Raw genomic sequence first — 18,301 nt, 5'->3', positions numbered from 1 at the left:
AATATGTGCTTGTTTTTAACCTCTTATTTGAACCTTTTATTTGAAAGATAAAATGTAACACAAATAATTACTTAAGATAGACAAAATTTCTCAACAAATACATTTATTGAACACTTGACCAATCTGCACTTGTAAATTAAAAATGTATAATGTAAAAACATATTGTATAATGTATAACAAATATATTAAACAAAGCAGGTGTTAAGAATTGCTCCGAGACACGAAGGTATAGATCCAAATGCAGCTTTAATTAAGGGGCAATCCAGACACGTAATCCAATATTCAGAGCATCCAAGAGAAGCACAGGCATAACTAGGGATGGGTATCGTTAAGGTTTTAATGGTATTACTTCTCTTACCGATACTGCTTATCGATCCGGTACTTTAACGGTATTCTTAATGGTTCTTTTTGTTATATATATATATATTAAACAAAGATAGATAAATAAATAAATAAATATAATAAAAATATATATATATATATATATATATATATATATATATATATATATATATATATATATATATATATATATATTTATTTATTTTAGGCACAGTGATTTAATTTCAGGAAGGTCTACTAACATTACTGTTCAGGTGCGGTCTAAAAAGAAATCTAATAAAGTAATCAATTGTAAAATAACACTGCATAGTTTATCATAGATAGATTAATGCTTATTAATGCAGAAGTTATTTATTCAAGAGCTGTAAGTGATTTTCTCTTTGCCTTTTGTTGTTTGATTCGCAGTAATGGCTCAATCGTCACGTTTAATAGACAGCTTCCCCTTTAAGACCGAGTCTAATAGGCTCCTGATGCACCATATTTTCTCCCAACTATTTCCATAACTACGTCCATTTAAGACATAAACTGTGTCTAAGTAAATCTCCAAGCCGGTCATTTTGACATATTTTTGTGTATAGTTGATTGTTTATTCGCGCACATGAAACCCAAAGTAGCCTATACTTTGCTTGTCTCATTGCGGTCTGTTTCGGAGCGCGCGCCGCCTTGGGAACGGTCTCTCTTGCGCTCTTTTTATTATTAAACGCGTCCCGCAATTTAGCAACAGTAGCTAGACTGCCTGGCCAATACCATCCCTACAGTGAAGCATGGTGGTGGCACAATCATGTTGTAGGGATGTTTGTCAGCGGCAGGAACTGGGAGACAAACAAACTTCTTTCACATTGTCATTATGGGGTGTTGTTTGTAGAATTTTGAGGAAAAAAAAAAGAATTTAATACATTTTGGAATAAGGCTGTAACATAACAAAATGTGGAAAAAGTGAAGTGCTGTGAATACTTTCCGGTGTGTGTGTGTGTGTGTGTGTGTGTGTGTGTGTGTGTGTGTGTGTGTGTGTGTACTTGAATTCCTTGTAGTCTCATGTCCATAAGGCTTTTGGTTTCAACTTAGAGTAAAGCATGTCACACCACAGGACTGCAGAAACTTCTTGAAATTATGTCAGCTACCCCTATACTGTATTCAGCAGCTTAGCAATTTTACAAGTGAAAAGGTTTGCCAGTTATAACAGAGATCATTTATATATAGGAGTAAAACATTCTGTTAAATTGTAAGGGTTCGAGAGATGGTGGAAAATGGTCATGTTCAACTAAATTACAGCTTTTTTTGGAGAAAGAAACCTTGACTAACATCATTAGTGGACCTCAAAAGTGTAGAATATGGGCCCTTTAAAGAGCTAGTTCACCCAGAAATTTAAATTCTCTCATCATTTACTTACCCTCCTGCCACTCCTCCTTTTTTACTATAAATATTTACATTTACATTCCAAAAGTGAACGTGGAGAACGAAAATAATATTGATCTGTTTCTTGCTTAACTCCAGAAGACATATATTAAACCACTGGTGATATATGGATTACTTTTATGCTGCCTTTGTGAGTTTTAAAGCTTTAAAATTCTGGTCACCATTCACTTGCATTGTATTGGGCTACAGAGCTAAGATACATTTAAAAAAAATCTTAATTTGTGTTCTGCAGATGAAAGAAAGTAATGCACATCTGGAATTGCATGAAAGTGAGTAAATGATGAGAATTTTAATTTCTGGGTAAACTCCTTTTGAAGTGAAAAAGACAAGTTGCTAAACTTAAGGACGATAAGGATGCTAAAAAATTTTGCAAAATGAATTCCATTACCATTGAAGTGCTAGATATGTCAATGCTATGACGAAAAGCATCATATAGTTATATATAGATCCTCTTACATTTGATGTCTTTTCATAAATGTGCTACATTTAGAATATGAATAGAACTTATGTGTTTTTAGGTGAAGCTAGCGTCAGCACTATGGTGCTATTACCTGCTGCTGAGCCCGTGAGAGAGCAGCAGCCCGTCCCCAGCACCACCACCACCTCACTGGGCCCACGCCTGCCCCAGTCCCCCCGCAGATCACATCACACCCCACCCCCACGTCTCAATATCCACCCCATCCCTGAGCTTGGGCCCCCAATCATGCAGGTATAGACTATGCGTATGGCTTTTAGCTGAATCATTTACATATAAACACATATTTAATGTATCTGAAATATAATACTATTAAGCTGAACTCTGAACTGTGTGTATCTGGAAACAGGCTCTACAAGCACTTTGCAATTTAAGTTCAACTTGAGTGATTTTGTCTTTTTTAGCTACAAAATGTTTTATTACTTATAAACTTAATCCATTTGTGTGCTACTCTGAAGTAGATTTATGCCGCTAATGTTTACAGTACAAGCAGGGCTCGAGTTGAGGGGGCATGCATCCCCTTGCTGCAAGAAATTCCAAAAAGCATCCACCTTGTAAAACCACTATCCCCCCCATTCATCCCCTTTAGATCAATTGTGTCATGCATTACTTGGAACTAATCATGCAAGTAAAATATTTAATTTCCTACGTTTGATAAATAAAAGACTTTAAATAAGGGCTTAGCCGGTCAGAATTTGATTTCAGCGTGTGTTTGCCAGATTTCAATTGGTGAAATTCCCCAATTAGATCTTGACACTTGGAAATATTCTGCCGGTGTGACGCTTTAGTCATGTAATTTGGCAACTTAAAGCAGAGAACCTCTCTCCAGCTTGAAAAGACGTGTTTATTTTAACACTGGCAAACAGATATGTTGGAGTTCGGTGATGGGTTTGCTTGTCCTTCCAAGTGTTCTCATGAAACTTACCCCACTGAAGGTAATGCAAGATTTCAAAAGTTTCACACACTTTTAAAAAAATGGCCAAGAGAACAGTTCAAGAAAATAGTTTGCCTTTATTTAAAAAGAGAACAGATGGTAAGATTGCTGTGACGAGTGTACATTTACAACATGTACATGTTTTTAATTCAAACAATTTACAGGGTTTCGCCCATAAACGTGTGTAGAACAACTTTCTTACTCCACTGTTAAAGCATCCTTCATAGAAACAGCCCAAACTTCCAGCACTAGTTCAGTTTTTGGAGTACAAAATTGTGTGCATGTATGTGACAGTGGGTGATCGATCTAGGAAAAAAAGTTTCATGATCATAACATGGATTCTTTTCACAACATTCATCATAAAATACTATAACAGAGGGTAACTGGTGCATATTATGTCCATGTCCTAAGGGTCAATGAATTGATGCTCATTTTTGTCCAGACCTATTAAATTAAAAATACATAAAAATGCCTGGGTAGCTCAGCTAGTATTGTTGCTGACTACCACCCCTGGAGTCGCAAGTTTGAATCCCAGGGCGTGCTGAGTGACTCCAGCCAGGTCTCCTATACTACCAAATTGGCCCAGTTGCTAGGGTGGGTAGAGTCAAATAAGGTAACCTCCTCATGGTCGCTATAATGTGGTTCGCTCTCGCTGAGGCGCTTGGTGAGTTGTGCGTGAAGCCTCCACACGCGCTACCTCTCTGCGGTAATGGGCTCAACAAGTCACGTGATGAGATGCATGGATTTATGGTCTCAGACGCAGAGGCAACTGAGATTCGTCCTCTGCCACCTGGATTGAGGCGAATCATCACTACACCAACACAAGGACTTAAGAGCGCTTTGTGAATTGGGCATTCCAAATTGTGGGGAAAAGGGTCTTAATGGTCACATTAATGGTCCAAATTGTGGGGAAAAATTAACTTAATGGTCACACCATTAAGTAAATTATTTTTGGTAGAAAATGCTGTCAAGTTTTTAAAAAAAATCTGAAAATTATACAAAAATTGGACACAAAGATTACATTTCTGAGAACATGTCACAAGTGTTTTAAACTTGATTTTTAAAAGATTTCTCCTTTTACTCCTGGACAGCCTTATTTGTCATGATCCATAAATATTAGACCCCACCCCCCCAAGTCAACCTTTTTACACATTTGTTACTATTTTCCATGTTGAAGAATTCATTCAGAATCAAACTGGGATGCTTTTTACTGATGGAATTCCAATGTATGCTGGACACTTGGCTGCTTTTCCTTTACTATCTGGTCCAACTCATCCATTTAAAAAGTTTAGTTTTGTAAAGAAATTCATACATTTAGAATTTCATACATTTTAACTTTAAGATCATGTTAAATGTACATTAAGATCATGTTAAATGTACATTTAGTCAAGTGTGTCTTTTGACTGGTGTGTTGAGGAAGGATGTGGGCTGGTACTGTGTCTGAGATTTTAGTTACATATTTGTTCTCTCGCACAGAGGCAGTCCGGACAGAGCAGACGCCCATCAATGAGTCGTGTTCCCCAGCTCACGCCTGGAATCGGAAGCATGGTGAGAGAGCTTTGTGTGAAACTCTCATTTACCACCTAGCAATATAAAATGTCTTCTCTTTTAAGACTTCAGTTTTTCTGACTATGTATTTTTGTTCCTACAGCAACACTTCTTTGATGATGATGACAGGATGGTTCCCAGCACACCCACCCTTGTGGTGCCACACCGCACAGATGGCTTTGCAGAGGCCATTCAGTGAGTCACAGTTGCTTTTCACATTACCTATGGCAGGAGGGTTGCATCATGAAAAAACATGATTGACCATGCATTACTTTATCTCAGTTCCCCTCAGGTAGCTGGAGTCCCTCGCTTCCGTTTCGGCCCTCCTGAGGATATGATGCCCCAGGCCAGCTCTTCTCACTCTGACCTGAGCCATCTGGCCACACATGGAGGCAAGTACAGAAATAGCAGATTTAATAGAACAGTTCACTAAAAATGAAAATTCTCTGATCGTTTACTCACCCTCATGCCATCTAATATGTATGACTTTATTTCTTATGCTGAACACAAATTAAGATTTTTAGCTCTGTTGGTCCTCGCAATGCAAGTGAATGGTGACCAGAAATTAGAAGGTCCATAAATGGAGCATAAATGTAATAAATATGACTCCAGTGGTTCAATCCATGTCTTCAGAAGGGACATGTGTGTGGGTGAGAAACAGATAAATATTTAAGTAAATTTTTACTATAAATCTACACATTTGACAGGCCCCAACCATTAGGAGGCTGAATATGAAAGTGAAAGAGTATCTTTGCAGTAAAAAAGGACCTAAATATTAAAAGATTCTCACCCACACTTATATCTCTTCTGAAGATATGGATTTAAACAGTGGAGTCTTATGGATTACTTTTATGCTGCATTTATATACTTTTTGGACCTTCTGAGATCTGGTCACCATTTACTTGCATTGTGTGAACCTGCAGAGCTGATACATTCTTCTAAAAATCTTAATTTGTGTTCAGCGGAAGTCAGTCATACACATCTGGGATGGCATGAGGGTGAGTAATGATGAGAGAATTTTCATTTTTGGGTGACTTTCCATTTAAGGGCCGTTCGCACTGACAGCAATTGTCAGCGACAAGGCGACCAGAAGTCATTTATTTTCAATGAGAGTTATTTCATTTGTGACGATGAGCTACAGCAACCGTTGCTGATGCACCGTGAAGATGTCCAGTATCTAGAGTCTAGAAACCTTTTACACTATGCAAATGAGAAGCAGCTACCAATGGGATTGAAGACCCATGTTATCTGATTCCTGTAAGGTACATGATTGATTGACTGAGGGATTTTCCTGTTCTGTATAATTTGTCTCTGTCCACGCACGGGGATACAATAAAAAAAAAAAAAATGATGCTTGGAGAACGGTGTCTGCATTCGAAGTGAGTTTGACTCAAGCATCATTAATCATTCCCCTTGTTAATGATATGATGCAGGATACACTGCTGCAATTTATGTTCATACATCTCTCCCCTCCATAATGTTTATTTTTAGCAAGAAACATTAAATCTGATTCATTTTCCGAATAGAATGACATCTTTTGTTTACCAGCAGTATACGTCATTCATGATTTTTAAAAGCTATGGCAAGTTGTGTAGCACACCAATAAAGGGCGACCAGCAGTAAGAATGCCCAGTGATTAAAGTCAGTGTGAATTGAGCTTTAGATTCAGCATTCTTCCTTTAATGTAGGTGACATGGAAGTGACCGTTTGTCTCTCTGCTGTGCTGCAGGTTTGGGCATGTATGAGAGTCCTCTTTTCTTACCTTCTCATGATGATGAGTCTGGAGGCAGGAGTGTCCCCACCACCCCTCTACAGGTGGCAGCTCCAGGTGAGCAGCTGGAAGATGTCTGGTTTGTTGTGAAGACTGACAGAACAGTGATGCATCTCTAACCTTCCTTCCCCTGTCTTTTTTGACAGTGACTGTATTCACAGAGAGCCACCCATCTGATGTAGTAGAGACAGCATCTCAGTCTGTTCCAATGGTGAGCACATCCACAGCCAGTCTGACTGCCCCAGGGGAAGCTGTCACAGGAGATGACGGAGATGACGTGTTTGTGGCAGAGGCTGAGAGTGAAGGGTATGTACTCAATGATCACAACAGTGTTTAATGATTCACCTCAGAACAGTTCTGTTTACAGTTTTACAAACAGTCACTTATAAGTGGTGCTTGCTAGAGATCCATCTGCTGACGTATGTGCTCAATTGGCAAATTAACGCGTTATTCCACCTGTTGTCAATTCTGAAAATTACCAATGGCCTTGCCAATGGATAATGTAAAATGTATTTTAAATGTTCTTTTTTTTTATGGTTTGGAATAAATATTGTATATCAAATTTAATAGAAGTTTAATTGTAAAGGTTTGTGCTAAAGTTTATAATACTTGTGTTAGAGATGGTTTATTCAGTGAGTCATCTCTTCTGTCTGGATTGTAATAATAGGACTAGTGGTGAGGCATGTCTAGAGAGCCAGTCGGAGATGGAATCGGCACAGCCGTCCGATGATGCCAGCCTACCCTCCACTAGCCAAGAGCCCACGTCCAGCTCTGCGGGTATACACATCTCACAGTCTTTGTGCTTTCATATAAGCATTTTTCCCTGTTTACCTTATTCATCTCTTCATCTTTCTTTCTCTTTTTAGATACTTGCACCACCAGTACTGGACAGACTAAACCTGCAAGTCGGCTCCTCCCCCAGCACCAGCAGTCCAGTAGGAGCCAGCTCATCCGAAGAGGTTAGTACAATGTACCCAATTTCTCATTCCGCCTTCTTTCCAACTCACACACTCAGTTGTCTGAGTCTTATTTTCTTCATCCACCCTCATATACTCTCGGTTCCTAATTACTTGCATGTTTTACACAATATCTTGCATACAGAAACACACCACAGACCTTATTTTTAAAGATGTACTGGGTTTTAATGAAGCAACAGATATTTGAGTGCATACAAAGGCTTTTTTTTTTTGTCAGGACGTCACACAACAAAATTAAGTTTGAATAAAATTGGACATTGTGATGTTGATTACAGAAGAGAACAGAATTTGGTTAAAGATATTGGACCCAATGAAATCAAAATGTGACTTTAGTGGCTAGTCCATGTCTCTTGGCTTAAAGGCCATCTATATTCTGGTGTACTCCTAAACGTTGACAAAATTAACTTTTAGAAGATATACGCATTATAATTGAACAGCCTGTTTCTTCCAGGAAACGGATCAAAAATACTGATGACTCATGTTGCACTACACATTTGATTGTTGTCCAATCAAATGTGCCTCCCCTTAAAACCACCTGCATCTGCAATCCTGAATCATGGCTGTAATATAAAGCCTATTTGCTATTGGCAATGAACAATACTTCTACAGCATTTATTAAACTTGGTTGATGTTAGTTTCAACATATAGTCATACATTTTTAAAATCAAATGTTGCATTAGTTAATGCACAATGAAATGACATGAACAATTGTTTTCTTCTTTATTACCTAGCATAAACTAAAATGTAAAAATGCTGTAAAAACATATGTTGTTAACTGTTAGTTCATGATACCTAATGCATTAACAAGTGTTAACGTATGGAAACTTATTGTAAAGTGTTACTGAATACATTTTGGACTGTTGCCTAATTTGAATGACTTATTAACTCTTTCTCAATCATATCCTGTAGGTATGGTTTTTTCTCGAGCAGGTCGGGGTCGAGGACTCAACAGAGGCACTCCCATCTAAATCTACCTGCCTTTACAGCATCTGGCCAGCAGAAACTCTGATCAAACACCCATTATCCACTCTTTAGAGTATCTGAGATCTGTTTACTGCTATTTTCCCTTTTTTTTTTTTTCATCTAATATTTAGTTTCCTTCAGTGTACTTAAACAATGGATTAGATTTGTTGTTTTATATTTTTGTGAGTAATCATCCTGACACTATGTTCTATTATTTTGCTAATAAATGGAGAAATCTCTCTCGCCGTGCAGATGCTGGTTTTGTTCATTTAGTGCTGGTTTTTCAGGGACAGTTGAGCCAGCTTCTGATGTCTTTCTGCTGGGAGGGACTGCTGGCAGGGGCCGCCAAAGTAAGCGCTTCACCACTGATCTTGATGTTAAGGACTTTAGCTGTAAATAGTATAAATAAGTGTTATTAAATCCATGGGTTAAAATATATGGTTTAAAAATCTAAGATATAAAGTGCAGTAAAGCACTGAGATAAGAGACAATGTTGCTAAATCATACAGAAATCAACTACAGATAGGCTAACATCAGCAAATACCCAGAATTGTTTAAAACACTCAAACTTCTGAAGTACAAACTAAAATCTTGGCATAGTTCACCCAAACAATACACAAAGGGAAATGTTAGGAACTGACAGCCTTAATCACCTCTCACTTTCATTGCATAATTTTTCCCTACATTGAGTGAACTCCCTTTAAGTATGAACAAACAGGTCTGTTATAAGATAAAATATTGTCACTTACGCCAAGAGAAAACAAGGTAATCGAAACCGTCTGATTTCTTGGGGTTGGGCATAGACAAGGCTGAAGTCACAGGGGTAGGGAAGCCCTTCCACTTGGCATTTATGTTGATCACTGCTGACAACTGGATCTCTGTCAAAAGTAACATATATTTTAAATGACAAACCATAGACAGATATGTGGAATCTTATAATATTCAACATATCAATGCTGTTCATAATTGCATTTTAAACACTATTTCCAATCCATTGCCAAAGACATCGGCTTCAAGGGCCTCAAATAAATTGACATTAAAAATGTACAATACCTGCTTGTCCAGCATGTTGATTCTTGGTGTTGAATGAATTTTTAGATCTCTTTCCACTGCAAGTCGGCCCACTTCCAGATGGATAAGAGAATTTCTGAGCTGTTCCTCCTGTTTAGAAAACACAAACTGATAAATATTTTCATTTGGGCATTGTGTAGTAACAATGCTAACATTATATATAGGAGAAAGAAGGAAACCTTTCTTGAAGAAATAAACAGCCTCTGGTCTCTTTCTGGTGGCAGGGATAGGCAGAGCAGCAGTGATTTCACCATTGAGCCCACCAAAATCTCTAGACACTGATCTGGGATATCCAAGCTCCATTACACCATTCTCAAAACTCCAGTAATCATCCCCCTTAGAAGAGTGATGGCAGATGCAAGCATCACTATCAATTTGGCTCACACTTCAGTGTAAGGTTTTGTTCTAAATCCTATGTATTAATCTTCGGTATGTAACTGATTCCCCTATGGACATGAATGTTACATCAAATCATGAGGCTTGCTGAGTTGAAGGTTATTACTTTTGCTAATACTTAACAGCCAGACTTACTAATGGTGATTGAATGGTATTGCTCAGGGGGAAGAACTACTCACATTTTAATCAAATCTAATAAAATTATTATAATTCAATAAATTAATAATTGTGCTTCAGGACACACTTTAATAGGTTGCACTTGATTGTTCTCAGTGTTCTTAAGTACCTTGATGATGATGGTCTTGCCCTGGCAGTTGCAGCGAGTGAAGGCAGTATCAATCGGGGAAGGGATACCCAACTCTTCAGTGATTCTACGAGTAGGGCCAGCTGTTCTTGTTTTGGGGTTCACCAGCCAAAAGAAGTCACCTGAAATTGATATCATATTGGTTAATCTCAGATGCACGGTTATATTTATATATATATATATATATCCTACTTCATATGAAGAGAACATAAAAAGTGTACCTCTGAAAACTATGATGGAGCCATTAAAGAGAGCTGCCAGTCCATCGATAGGAAGGCCGCTGCAGAGGTCAGGATTCAAACTTGCATCTTACAGCAGAAATGAATGAAGGGAATTTAATATTTTTACCATATTTGCTAAGCCACATTTATTAGGTCTTATGATATAAATGAAGGGTAAATACAGGTAAAGTGGGACACTTAAAGGGATAGTTCACCCAAACATGAAAATTCGCTCTTCATTCACTCACCCTCATGCTATCCCAGATATGTATGATTTTCTTCTGCAGAACACAAATGTTTTTAGAAGAGCATATCAGCTATGTTGGTCCACACAATGCTAGTGACTGGGGTCTGAAATTTTGAAGCTCCAAAAAGCACATAAATGCAGTGTAAATGTAATCCATAAACCTCCAGTGGTTTAATCCATGTATTCTGAAGAAATCCAGTTGGTTTTGGGTGAGAACCAACCAAAATGTAACAATTTTCAGCATAAATCTTGAAATTAGCTGTCTCCTTGGCGAACATGATTTCAAGCTCGATTACACTAACGATAGCACCATCTTCTGCGCATGCGTCTAGCACTAGAAAATGCAATTGAGCTTGAAATTTTTATCGTGCCTAGAGACTGCAATGGCAAGATCTACAGTGAGAAAGGTTATGTTTTGCATGAGTACATTATGAGAGAATTTTCATTTCAAGCCTAATCATTGATCATTACCTTGTGTGTATGTTCTTTCTTAAAAACAGCATTAATTATTATGGGATGACATTGATGAAGCCATTTTAAAAAAACAGCAATGATAAATGATCAGAAGTTGTCCCACTTTACCTGTGTTCACTCTAAAATATGCCATTTTAGAAATTAGTGACAATGTGCAACACTGTAAACATTTTAATTGATAATGACTTGTCTGGTTCATTTTAAGGATGTGCACAAATTCAGAAGAACTATTGCATCTGCATACCTAATCCCGCTGGGTTGTTTGCTCCCATGGCTTGGGCAATGTCTGCGATACTGCTGGGTCTGCTTGAACCAAAGGCAGGTCCACTAGATATCTGATCACCTTGTCCACTGATAGTGAGAGCGACAGGTACAGGGATGGTCAGGGGATTCCCAGAGGAGGGTACACCTGCTTCTACTGGCCCAACTACTGGAGCAGGACCTGATTCTAGCAGAGGAAACACAGAAGAGTTGGGGCCAATGCCTTCAAGGAGAAAAAGGCTCATTTTGAGAGAAAAAGCTGTTTAATAATTTGAGTATCAGTCCTAATATAAATGCCTAATGTGAATTTGTAATAGTTGTGTTTTTCCCAATAGAAGTTAATACCCATTTTAATTAAGTGTAATGAAGCTCATTAGGGTGTTACCTGATAAGTCAGAAGGGCTCAAAGGCTCAATGACCTGAGCGAAGAGGCCTCCAGCAAGTGATGGAGCCTGAGATGGAGCCATCAAATTATATATCCCACCCAGAGCACTGTTTCCTGAGAAAAAATAAAAGGAATACAAATAAAATAAAAACTGTTCATAAAAGCACTGAACATCCACTAAAATATATTTGTGTACTGCCCCCTGCTGTCTGAACTCACCATCTCTCAGGACATCTGGGCCTTGATGGTTTGCAAGGCATACCGCAATACACTCTTTAGTATTGTCTAAAAAAGCAGATAAAAGGCACTTTGAATGGTAAAATGTAATATGAAATAGGAGGGCTGGTTAGAGGCCAGAGAAAAGGTCCAGTCAGCTTAACATTATCACTACTGGTACACAATGAATTTACCTATTTGTGGATGTTTTACTATACTTTTCTGATATTGGAAAACTTAATGCCACCTTTCCTCTGAGATGGTCTTGTAATATACACTAGTGATCCTCAATATTTTGTACTGTATATTTTATTGGGTAAGTGGCAATCCTACACAGTAACAAAACTGTTTATTGTACAGAATTGTAAAAAATAAAGAAAAACAAAATAAAATATAACAATTTAGTAACATTATGGTTTTCGAGGATGATGACATTCAACTATTTGACTAACTTCTACCGAAGTCACTTTTAAGTCAAGTCCATCCACTCTGCGGCCATCATGGGGACACACCAGTGCAGCTGATTCTTATGGATACAAGTGCCATAAAAGTTTATTTCCTATCTACTTGAATGGGGAAAGACCATAATCTCCAAAACGGTTGGTGATCAAAGAACATACTTCAAATCAGCAGTTAAACTGGACAACAATGACATCATAAATTGTGCTTCTTTAGCTCTGATCATGCTAAAAAAAAGAAGCTATTTTTCAGGCTGGTTCAGCTGAAGCACATGCATGTTCTATAAAAGGAGATTGGCACTTTTAATTGTAAAACAGGACTCTCCTTTCCTTTTAATCCATCATATTGGACGTTCCAATCTGTATATAAACTTATAGATAAACTTTTGGCATACCACACTGTGCATGGTAGTCAGGGCAGCATGTGTTGTAGAGGACACAGTCTGAATCACAGTCACAATGTCTCCCACGCCTGAACGACTCAGCACACCGACCCCTGCATGAGCCACCTGCCATTTACACACACCATTACCTTTTACACATCATCACAACTGATTCATTTAGATATTATAAAAAATATTTCTTTATAAAAAGTAAAAAAAAAATAATGATATTTTATTCATTTGTTTATATGAGTTGATCTAGATAATGAAGATAAGCAGAAAACAAGCATTCCAGGTGGCACTGGGAACTGAAAAGTGGCACTGAAAAATTATTACTTTGAAGAAGCTAAAACATATTCGTTTTGATTTGTTCAACATTTTGCGTCACTGAATAATTCCCATACTTCCATTTGTGTTACTTAAAAGTGCACTCAGTAATGTTTTAAATTTGTCATCTTGGACTTGGACACTGACACCTATGAATGCACATTTAATCTCTGTAACAGACCAGTTATTGGGTGGGTGAATGACTCGCCTCATCTGCGTCTGCAGCTAACTGCACAAAACTTTCTGCATTTAGAGATAGATCCATAAATGATCAATAAATGACTCACCTTGAGCAGCACATAATGGCAGGAGAATGCAGGCCAATGTCAGGAGAGATGAAATCAGAGTTGATCCAGTCATGGTAACCCAGATATCACAATGGATCCGTGCACACTGATATGAACACCTGTACTTATGCTTAAGAAAATAAATGACAATTTTTAATGAACTGAAAACAATAATAATAATTAAAAAAGGTCGGAAAACAAACTAAACTAAAACACATTTCCTTTACCCTAAAACAAACTAAAATCAAGTTTCACAAGTTACATTTGAAACCTTTAAAACGCTTCTTTAGTAAACATTAAAATAACACTAGATAACAATAACACTGGATGGCTCTGAGAAATTTAAAAGCATTAAACATTTCTGAATGAGTTAATGCATTACGTTTGGCAGCCCTAAAATTTTCAAACTGAAATAAAAACGAAATATTATAAAAAACTAATCTGGAACTAGCAGTCTGGTGAATACTAATGGAAACTATAGTAATTTGAAAGGACAATATTTAAAATTATTTTTTTATGGAAATACAAACTAAATAAAAAATGTAAATAATCCTGGCCTCAGAAAGATAGGACATGATCACAAAACACTGAAGCTTTTATTTTTTAAATGCAATGATTAATAATGAAATGATCTAAATATACAGAGAACAACTTACCAAATAGAAGTGCCTTTGTGAACTCACCTTGTTCAGTTCTTCGATACTTTGTCTCTTTTATATCGTATGACAGCTGGATTTCTGCTGTTGGACTGAAACTCCTTTAATTAACCACCGTAGCCCAATTAAAAGCATGATGATGTAAAGACTGGAGGATCTCACGTCCTACACACACCAGACAACACCAGCAATGTGTCAGAACCACAACATTTTTTCACACTGCCGACAGAGTCAGTGACCCCTGTTAATTGTCCACAGTAAAATCTCTGTGGGTCTCAATGTTCCTAATAAATCAGAGATGGGATTTAAAAAGATTGTATGGTCAATTCAGGTTTTTTTTTGGTTTGTTTGTTTTACATTTATATATATATATATATATATATATATATATATATATATATATATATATATATATATATATATAATTTTAAATTTTTATTATGGTCATTAACGTTTGTGTCCAGTGGATCTTATACTGAATTTCAGTACATTTCATAAATGCGGTCAGCTCATTGTTCAAAATGAACCTTATTAATCAAATTCAAAACATCTAGTAGCAGAGGTCCTGGATTTTTCCCAGACTTTATTTAGTTGCCACAGATGGTGTTTGACCTTTCTGAGTCTGTTCACAGTTTATTGTTTGTTATCGAATGGAAATTTCCACCAAAATGACTAATCAAAATGAACCAAAGCAACAATTCTAGAACATTTTATCACAACTTGATTTCATTGTGTTCTATCCATTTAAATTTGTAAAATGGAAGTTTATTTAATCCATTTGAGTTGGGAATACATTCATTATTTTTGTGGTGCTAATGTAGCTTTGATGAAACTGGACAGGGGATTTCCATTTCCCATCTTGCTTTGCATGGGACAGCATAGGGAGAACACATGTTGAAATTAAGTGTTATGTTATGCATTATTTGAGCAAGATGAGAAAAGGAAGAAATGTGTTAATGTTTAATGTTTTGTTATTTTGGTATTTAAAAAAAGAGTGTCTGTTATGCTGGAGTTTTGGGGGTTACCATTGTGGTGAAGAAGCACAATGCGCTTGTGCTTGCGTTGAGGATGGACTTAAACTTTTAAGTTAGCTTTGATTCAACTGCTGCTCATCTGTTTAAACAGATGCTGTTAAATTGATAGAGCAACAGTTTCCCTGACCTGAAACTTGTTCACCTGGCATATACTACTGATTAATAAAAGAAGAAGTATTAGATAAGCGTTAGTACAGGGGTCTTCAACCATTTTCAAGCCAAGGACCCCTTGGTGGGTAGAGAGATGGAACCGGTACCCCCGTTAAACATTGTATAAAATTTTATGCCTATAAAAACGTGGATGGTAGGTTACCATATCATTGTATGTATACTTCATGATGTTTACATTGCAAAGCCATTGAAATAATCATTAAATGCTGCCCTGCTGAAAAGATCAGCTAAAACCAGCATATGATGGTTGTCTGGTTTTTGCTGGTCACCCAGCCTGGTCATAGTTGGTCAGGCTGGTTTTAAAGTGGTTTTGAACCATTTTTTAGCTGGCCAGGCTGGTCTTAGTCAGGGTGGTCTTAGCTGGTCAGACTGGTCATGCTGATCTTGGGATGTGCACGAGTAGTCGAATATTTGTTCTGCAATAATTATTCGAAAAGTAAAAATACTATTTGAATTTCGCAAAGTTGTGCTTTGCTGGCCATATATACAGTGAGATACATGTTATTTCCTGAGCACACAAACAAAAACTGGCAGTTATAACAGAATGCACTGGGTGGCGCTGTTGAGTGTGGACACAAGTTGATCAAATTTGATGAGCAAACGGATCTGTCAATATGTTCAGATGGACACCAGAAAGGGGGTTATTACAAGAATGTGGCTTACTGTGAGAAAGCTGGGATCCTGTTTAAATGTACTGGATAAGCAGAGTACACTTTACTCTCGTATATATGCAGCTCGTCAGAAAGCAGCGTCCCCATAGCAACATAATCCCCTCAGCGCTTCTGTAAACAACAAACATGGCATCCGAGAAAGACTTTGCTTTCTGAGGTAAGGGACATTCAATCATTTAAACTGGTGTGTATAAACGAGTAAAGTTTACGGAGCACATGGATATGCTTGTTTTTCAACAAAAACATGACATGAGATACAATATGTTTAACAATATTATATGGCGAGTGTTTATACTCGTCCTGTACGTTAACTGTGTCAGTCTATTTCATTAGCGGTTCTTTTTCTTCGCTTTGCGTGAGCTTAATGCTTTCATTCTATTCTTTTTTGTTTTCACACATTGCTTGTTTAAATTAAAAAAAATTAAAACACAGGACATGATATAAGCTTGTTTTAATTATAATTATAAGCTTGTTTTTTTAATGGTGACGCAACCTTTATGAATAATTTATTTTTACAAAGTCTCTTTTTTAATATTTGTTTTTTATGAGCTTAAATATTCGGATACCAAAATATTAATGCTACATAATTACATATTAGATACAGTTATTAAATATTGTTATTTACATAGGCTAAATATACCTTTAATTAAATCTTTTTTTATATTACGTATTGCATTTTAATGGGGACATATTATATATTACAGCAAACAATGTTTGAACGTCAGCTGTAACAAGATCAAATTGAAATTCACAGCTTTTTTTAACACTTCTGTGTACAAATTTGGAGAATTATAATTATGGAAAGAGAAAAGAAAATAGATTTTACAGGTGTACTTTTTTTTTTTTACAGGTATACTCTGGACCCATTTACTGAGGTACTTCAACTTGGGAATTTACATTACTTGCGTTTGAACATCATATTTACGGGCTGTCATTGCTGTAATTTTTTTTAGACATTTCCGTTGAAGCAAAGAATTGTGGGTTGTGAGTGCCCACGAAGGATACATCTCATGCATCCTCCAAATTCCCGTAAAAGAAGGTCACATTCGAAGTGTCCTACTCGCTTTTCTGAAACGAGACAGCCTCGATAACGTATGCGGCCGACAAACGTGACCTCCGGAGGACGCATCCTTCCTTCCAAACCAGAAACAGCCTAAGTTTTGCCTTAAGAACAGGTGGTGCAGCCTAATTAAGCACTGACTTAGTTACAAACTAACTAGGAGTTACTAAGCCCTTATTGTGAACTTTACATCTCAACTTAAGTTAGACCTTGTATACAGCTGGTGCAACCCGTGACTAGTGCTGTTTAGTCACACTTTAAGATTTGGCATGCAGCCGCAAAAGACTTCAACATGCCCATAATTCATACTCCTGTCTTTCACTGTCGCTTGCGTGTGAGTGATTATTACAAATGCCAACAATGGTGGATCAAACAATAATTTGCGGACCCCTGTTGAAGACCCTTGCTGTAGTAAATTGTGTTTGTTAACCTAATAAAGTTTAGTTAAAACTACTCTACAGTGTTGGGTAGTAATGCACTACATTTACTCTGTCACATTTACTTGAGTAACATTTTGGGGAAAATTTACTTTTATGAATGTTTAATTGTGGGTATTTTTTACTCTTACTCAAGTAAGTTTCTAATGAAAAAAAAGTACTTCTACTTAATTAAAATGGGCATTATTCCTGTCATTACATTACTGGTTTTAATTTAATGAGTGTTATTAAATGCGTATTGAGAGTTTTTGAGTGGGACTTTTCTGACAACGGAACTTTACAGCGGTGCTCTGTCACTAGAGTCGAGCTCATCCCTCCTGAGTCCTGAGGCAAGGGCTCAAAACAAACACTTTCTTTCGACATGCCTTCATTTTACACCAAAACAAGTGGATATTTCAAGATTAAAATAAAAGTTCCATGGATAAAGTAAAGTGTTTATGTGATTATCAAGTTGTAAACTTAAGTAAACGTTCCTGTACAATTTGAATGGAATGTGAGAATGGTGTTAATACCCAAATCTAAATCCAACATTCTAGCCAGTAAACCAATGTTGTGCTACAGTATGTAACAAATGCTTTAGCTTTTCTCCTGTTATAACATTTTATATAAATGTTTTCACTATAAAATTGCCCTGTCCTGTGAACAAAAGTAAGTGAAAGGGAAACCATCCTCTTTGTAGGAAGTTGTTTTTCTCTTAAGTAATGTCTTTCAGATGTAAAAGTCATTTGCCACACCTCAAAACACACTGCTGTGATTATTTCAAACCTCTGCTGTGGTCATGTGCTTCAAAAACTAAACATTGCCTCAGGGACACCC

The 18,301-nt window shown here is 37.0% G+C and overlaps 2 protein-coding genes across 4 annotated transcripts in view; one reads left to right on the top strand and one right to left on the bottom strand.

The window, feature by feature from the left end:
- The window catches only part of LOC127648928 (nucleoprotein TPR-like), a 42,592-nt gene extending 34,071 nt beyond the window's left edge, over positions 1-8,521 (top strand). For both annotated transcript variants that reach the window (XM_052133763.1, XM_052133762.1), the window contains exons 43-51: positions 2,277-2,467; positions 4,644-4,715; positions 4,819-4,910; positions 4,998-5,107; positions 6,445-6,543; positions 6,633-6,792; positions 7,154-7,263; positions 7,353-7,445; positions 8,373-8,521. In XM_052133763.1, coding sequence (XP_051989723.1) covers positions 2,277-2,467; positions 4,644-4,715; positions 4,819-4,910; positions 4,998-5,107; positions 6,445-6,543; positions 6,633-6,792; positions 7,154-7,263; positions 7,353-7,445; positions 8,373-8,431 — 986 coding nt within the window. In that variant the 3' untranslated portion in view covers positions 8,432-8,521. The remainder of the gene's footprint in view (positions 1-2,276; positions 2,468-4,643; positions 4,716-4,818; positions 4,911-4,997; positions 5,108-6,444; positions 6,544-6,632; positions 6,793-7,153; positions 7,264-7,352; positions 7,446-8,372) is intronic.
- Positions 8,503-14,212, bottom strand: LOC127648929 (proteoglycan 4-like). Of its 2 annotated transcripts, none has more exons than XM_052133765.1 (12): positions 14,113-14,212; positions 13,457-13,586; positions 12,855-12,968; positions 12,005-12,070; positions 11,786-11,899; positions 11,384-11,587; positions 10,419-10,505; positions 10,180-10,319; positions 9,677-9,833; positions 9,480-9,587; positions 9,176-9,304; positions 8,503-8,816 (listed from the first exon to the last, which is right to left on the bottom strand). In XM_052133765.1, exons 2-12 carry the CDS (start codon positions 13,527-13,529, stop codon positions 8,710-8,712), a joined length of 1,299 nt encoding a protein of 432 aa, XP_051989725.1. In that variant the 5' UTR covers positions 13,530-13,586; positions 14,113-14,212; the 3' UTR covers positions 8,503-8,709. The 2 variants fall into 2 exon arrangements, with proteins under 2 accessions (XP_051989725.1, XP_051989726.1); XM_052133766.1 differs by having other exon boundaries at positions 14,140-14,199.
- Between the last annotated feature and the right edge of the window lie 4,089 nt (positions 14,213-18,301).

The sequence above is a fragment of the Xyrauchen texanus genome, chromosome 9 (assembly GCF_025860055.1).
Source record: "Xyrauchen texanus isolate HMW12.3.18 chromosome 9, RBS_HiC_50CHRs, whole genome shotgun sequence".
NCBI classification, from domain to species: domain Eukaryota; kingdom Metazoa; phylum Chordata; class Actinopteri; order Cypriniformes; family Catostomidae; genus Xyrauchen; species Xyrauchen texanus.
Note: the sequence above shows the minus strand (reverse complement) of the source record. Positions and strands in the feature narration are given on the sequence as shown.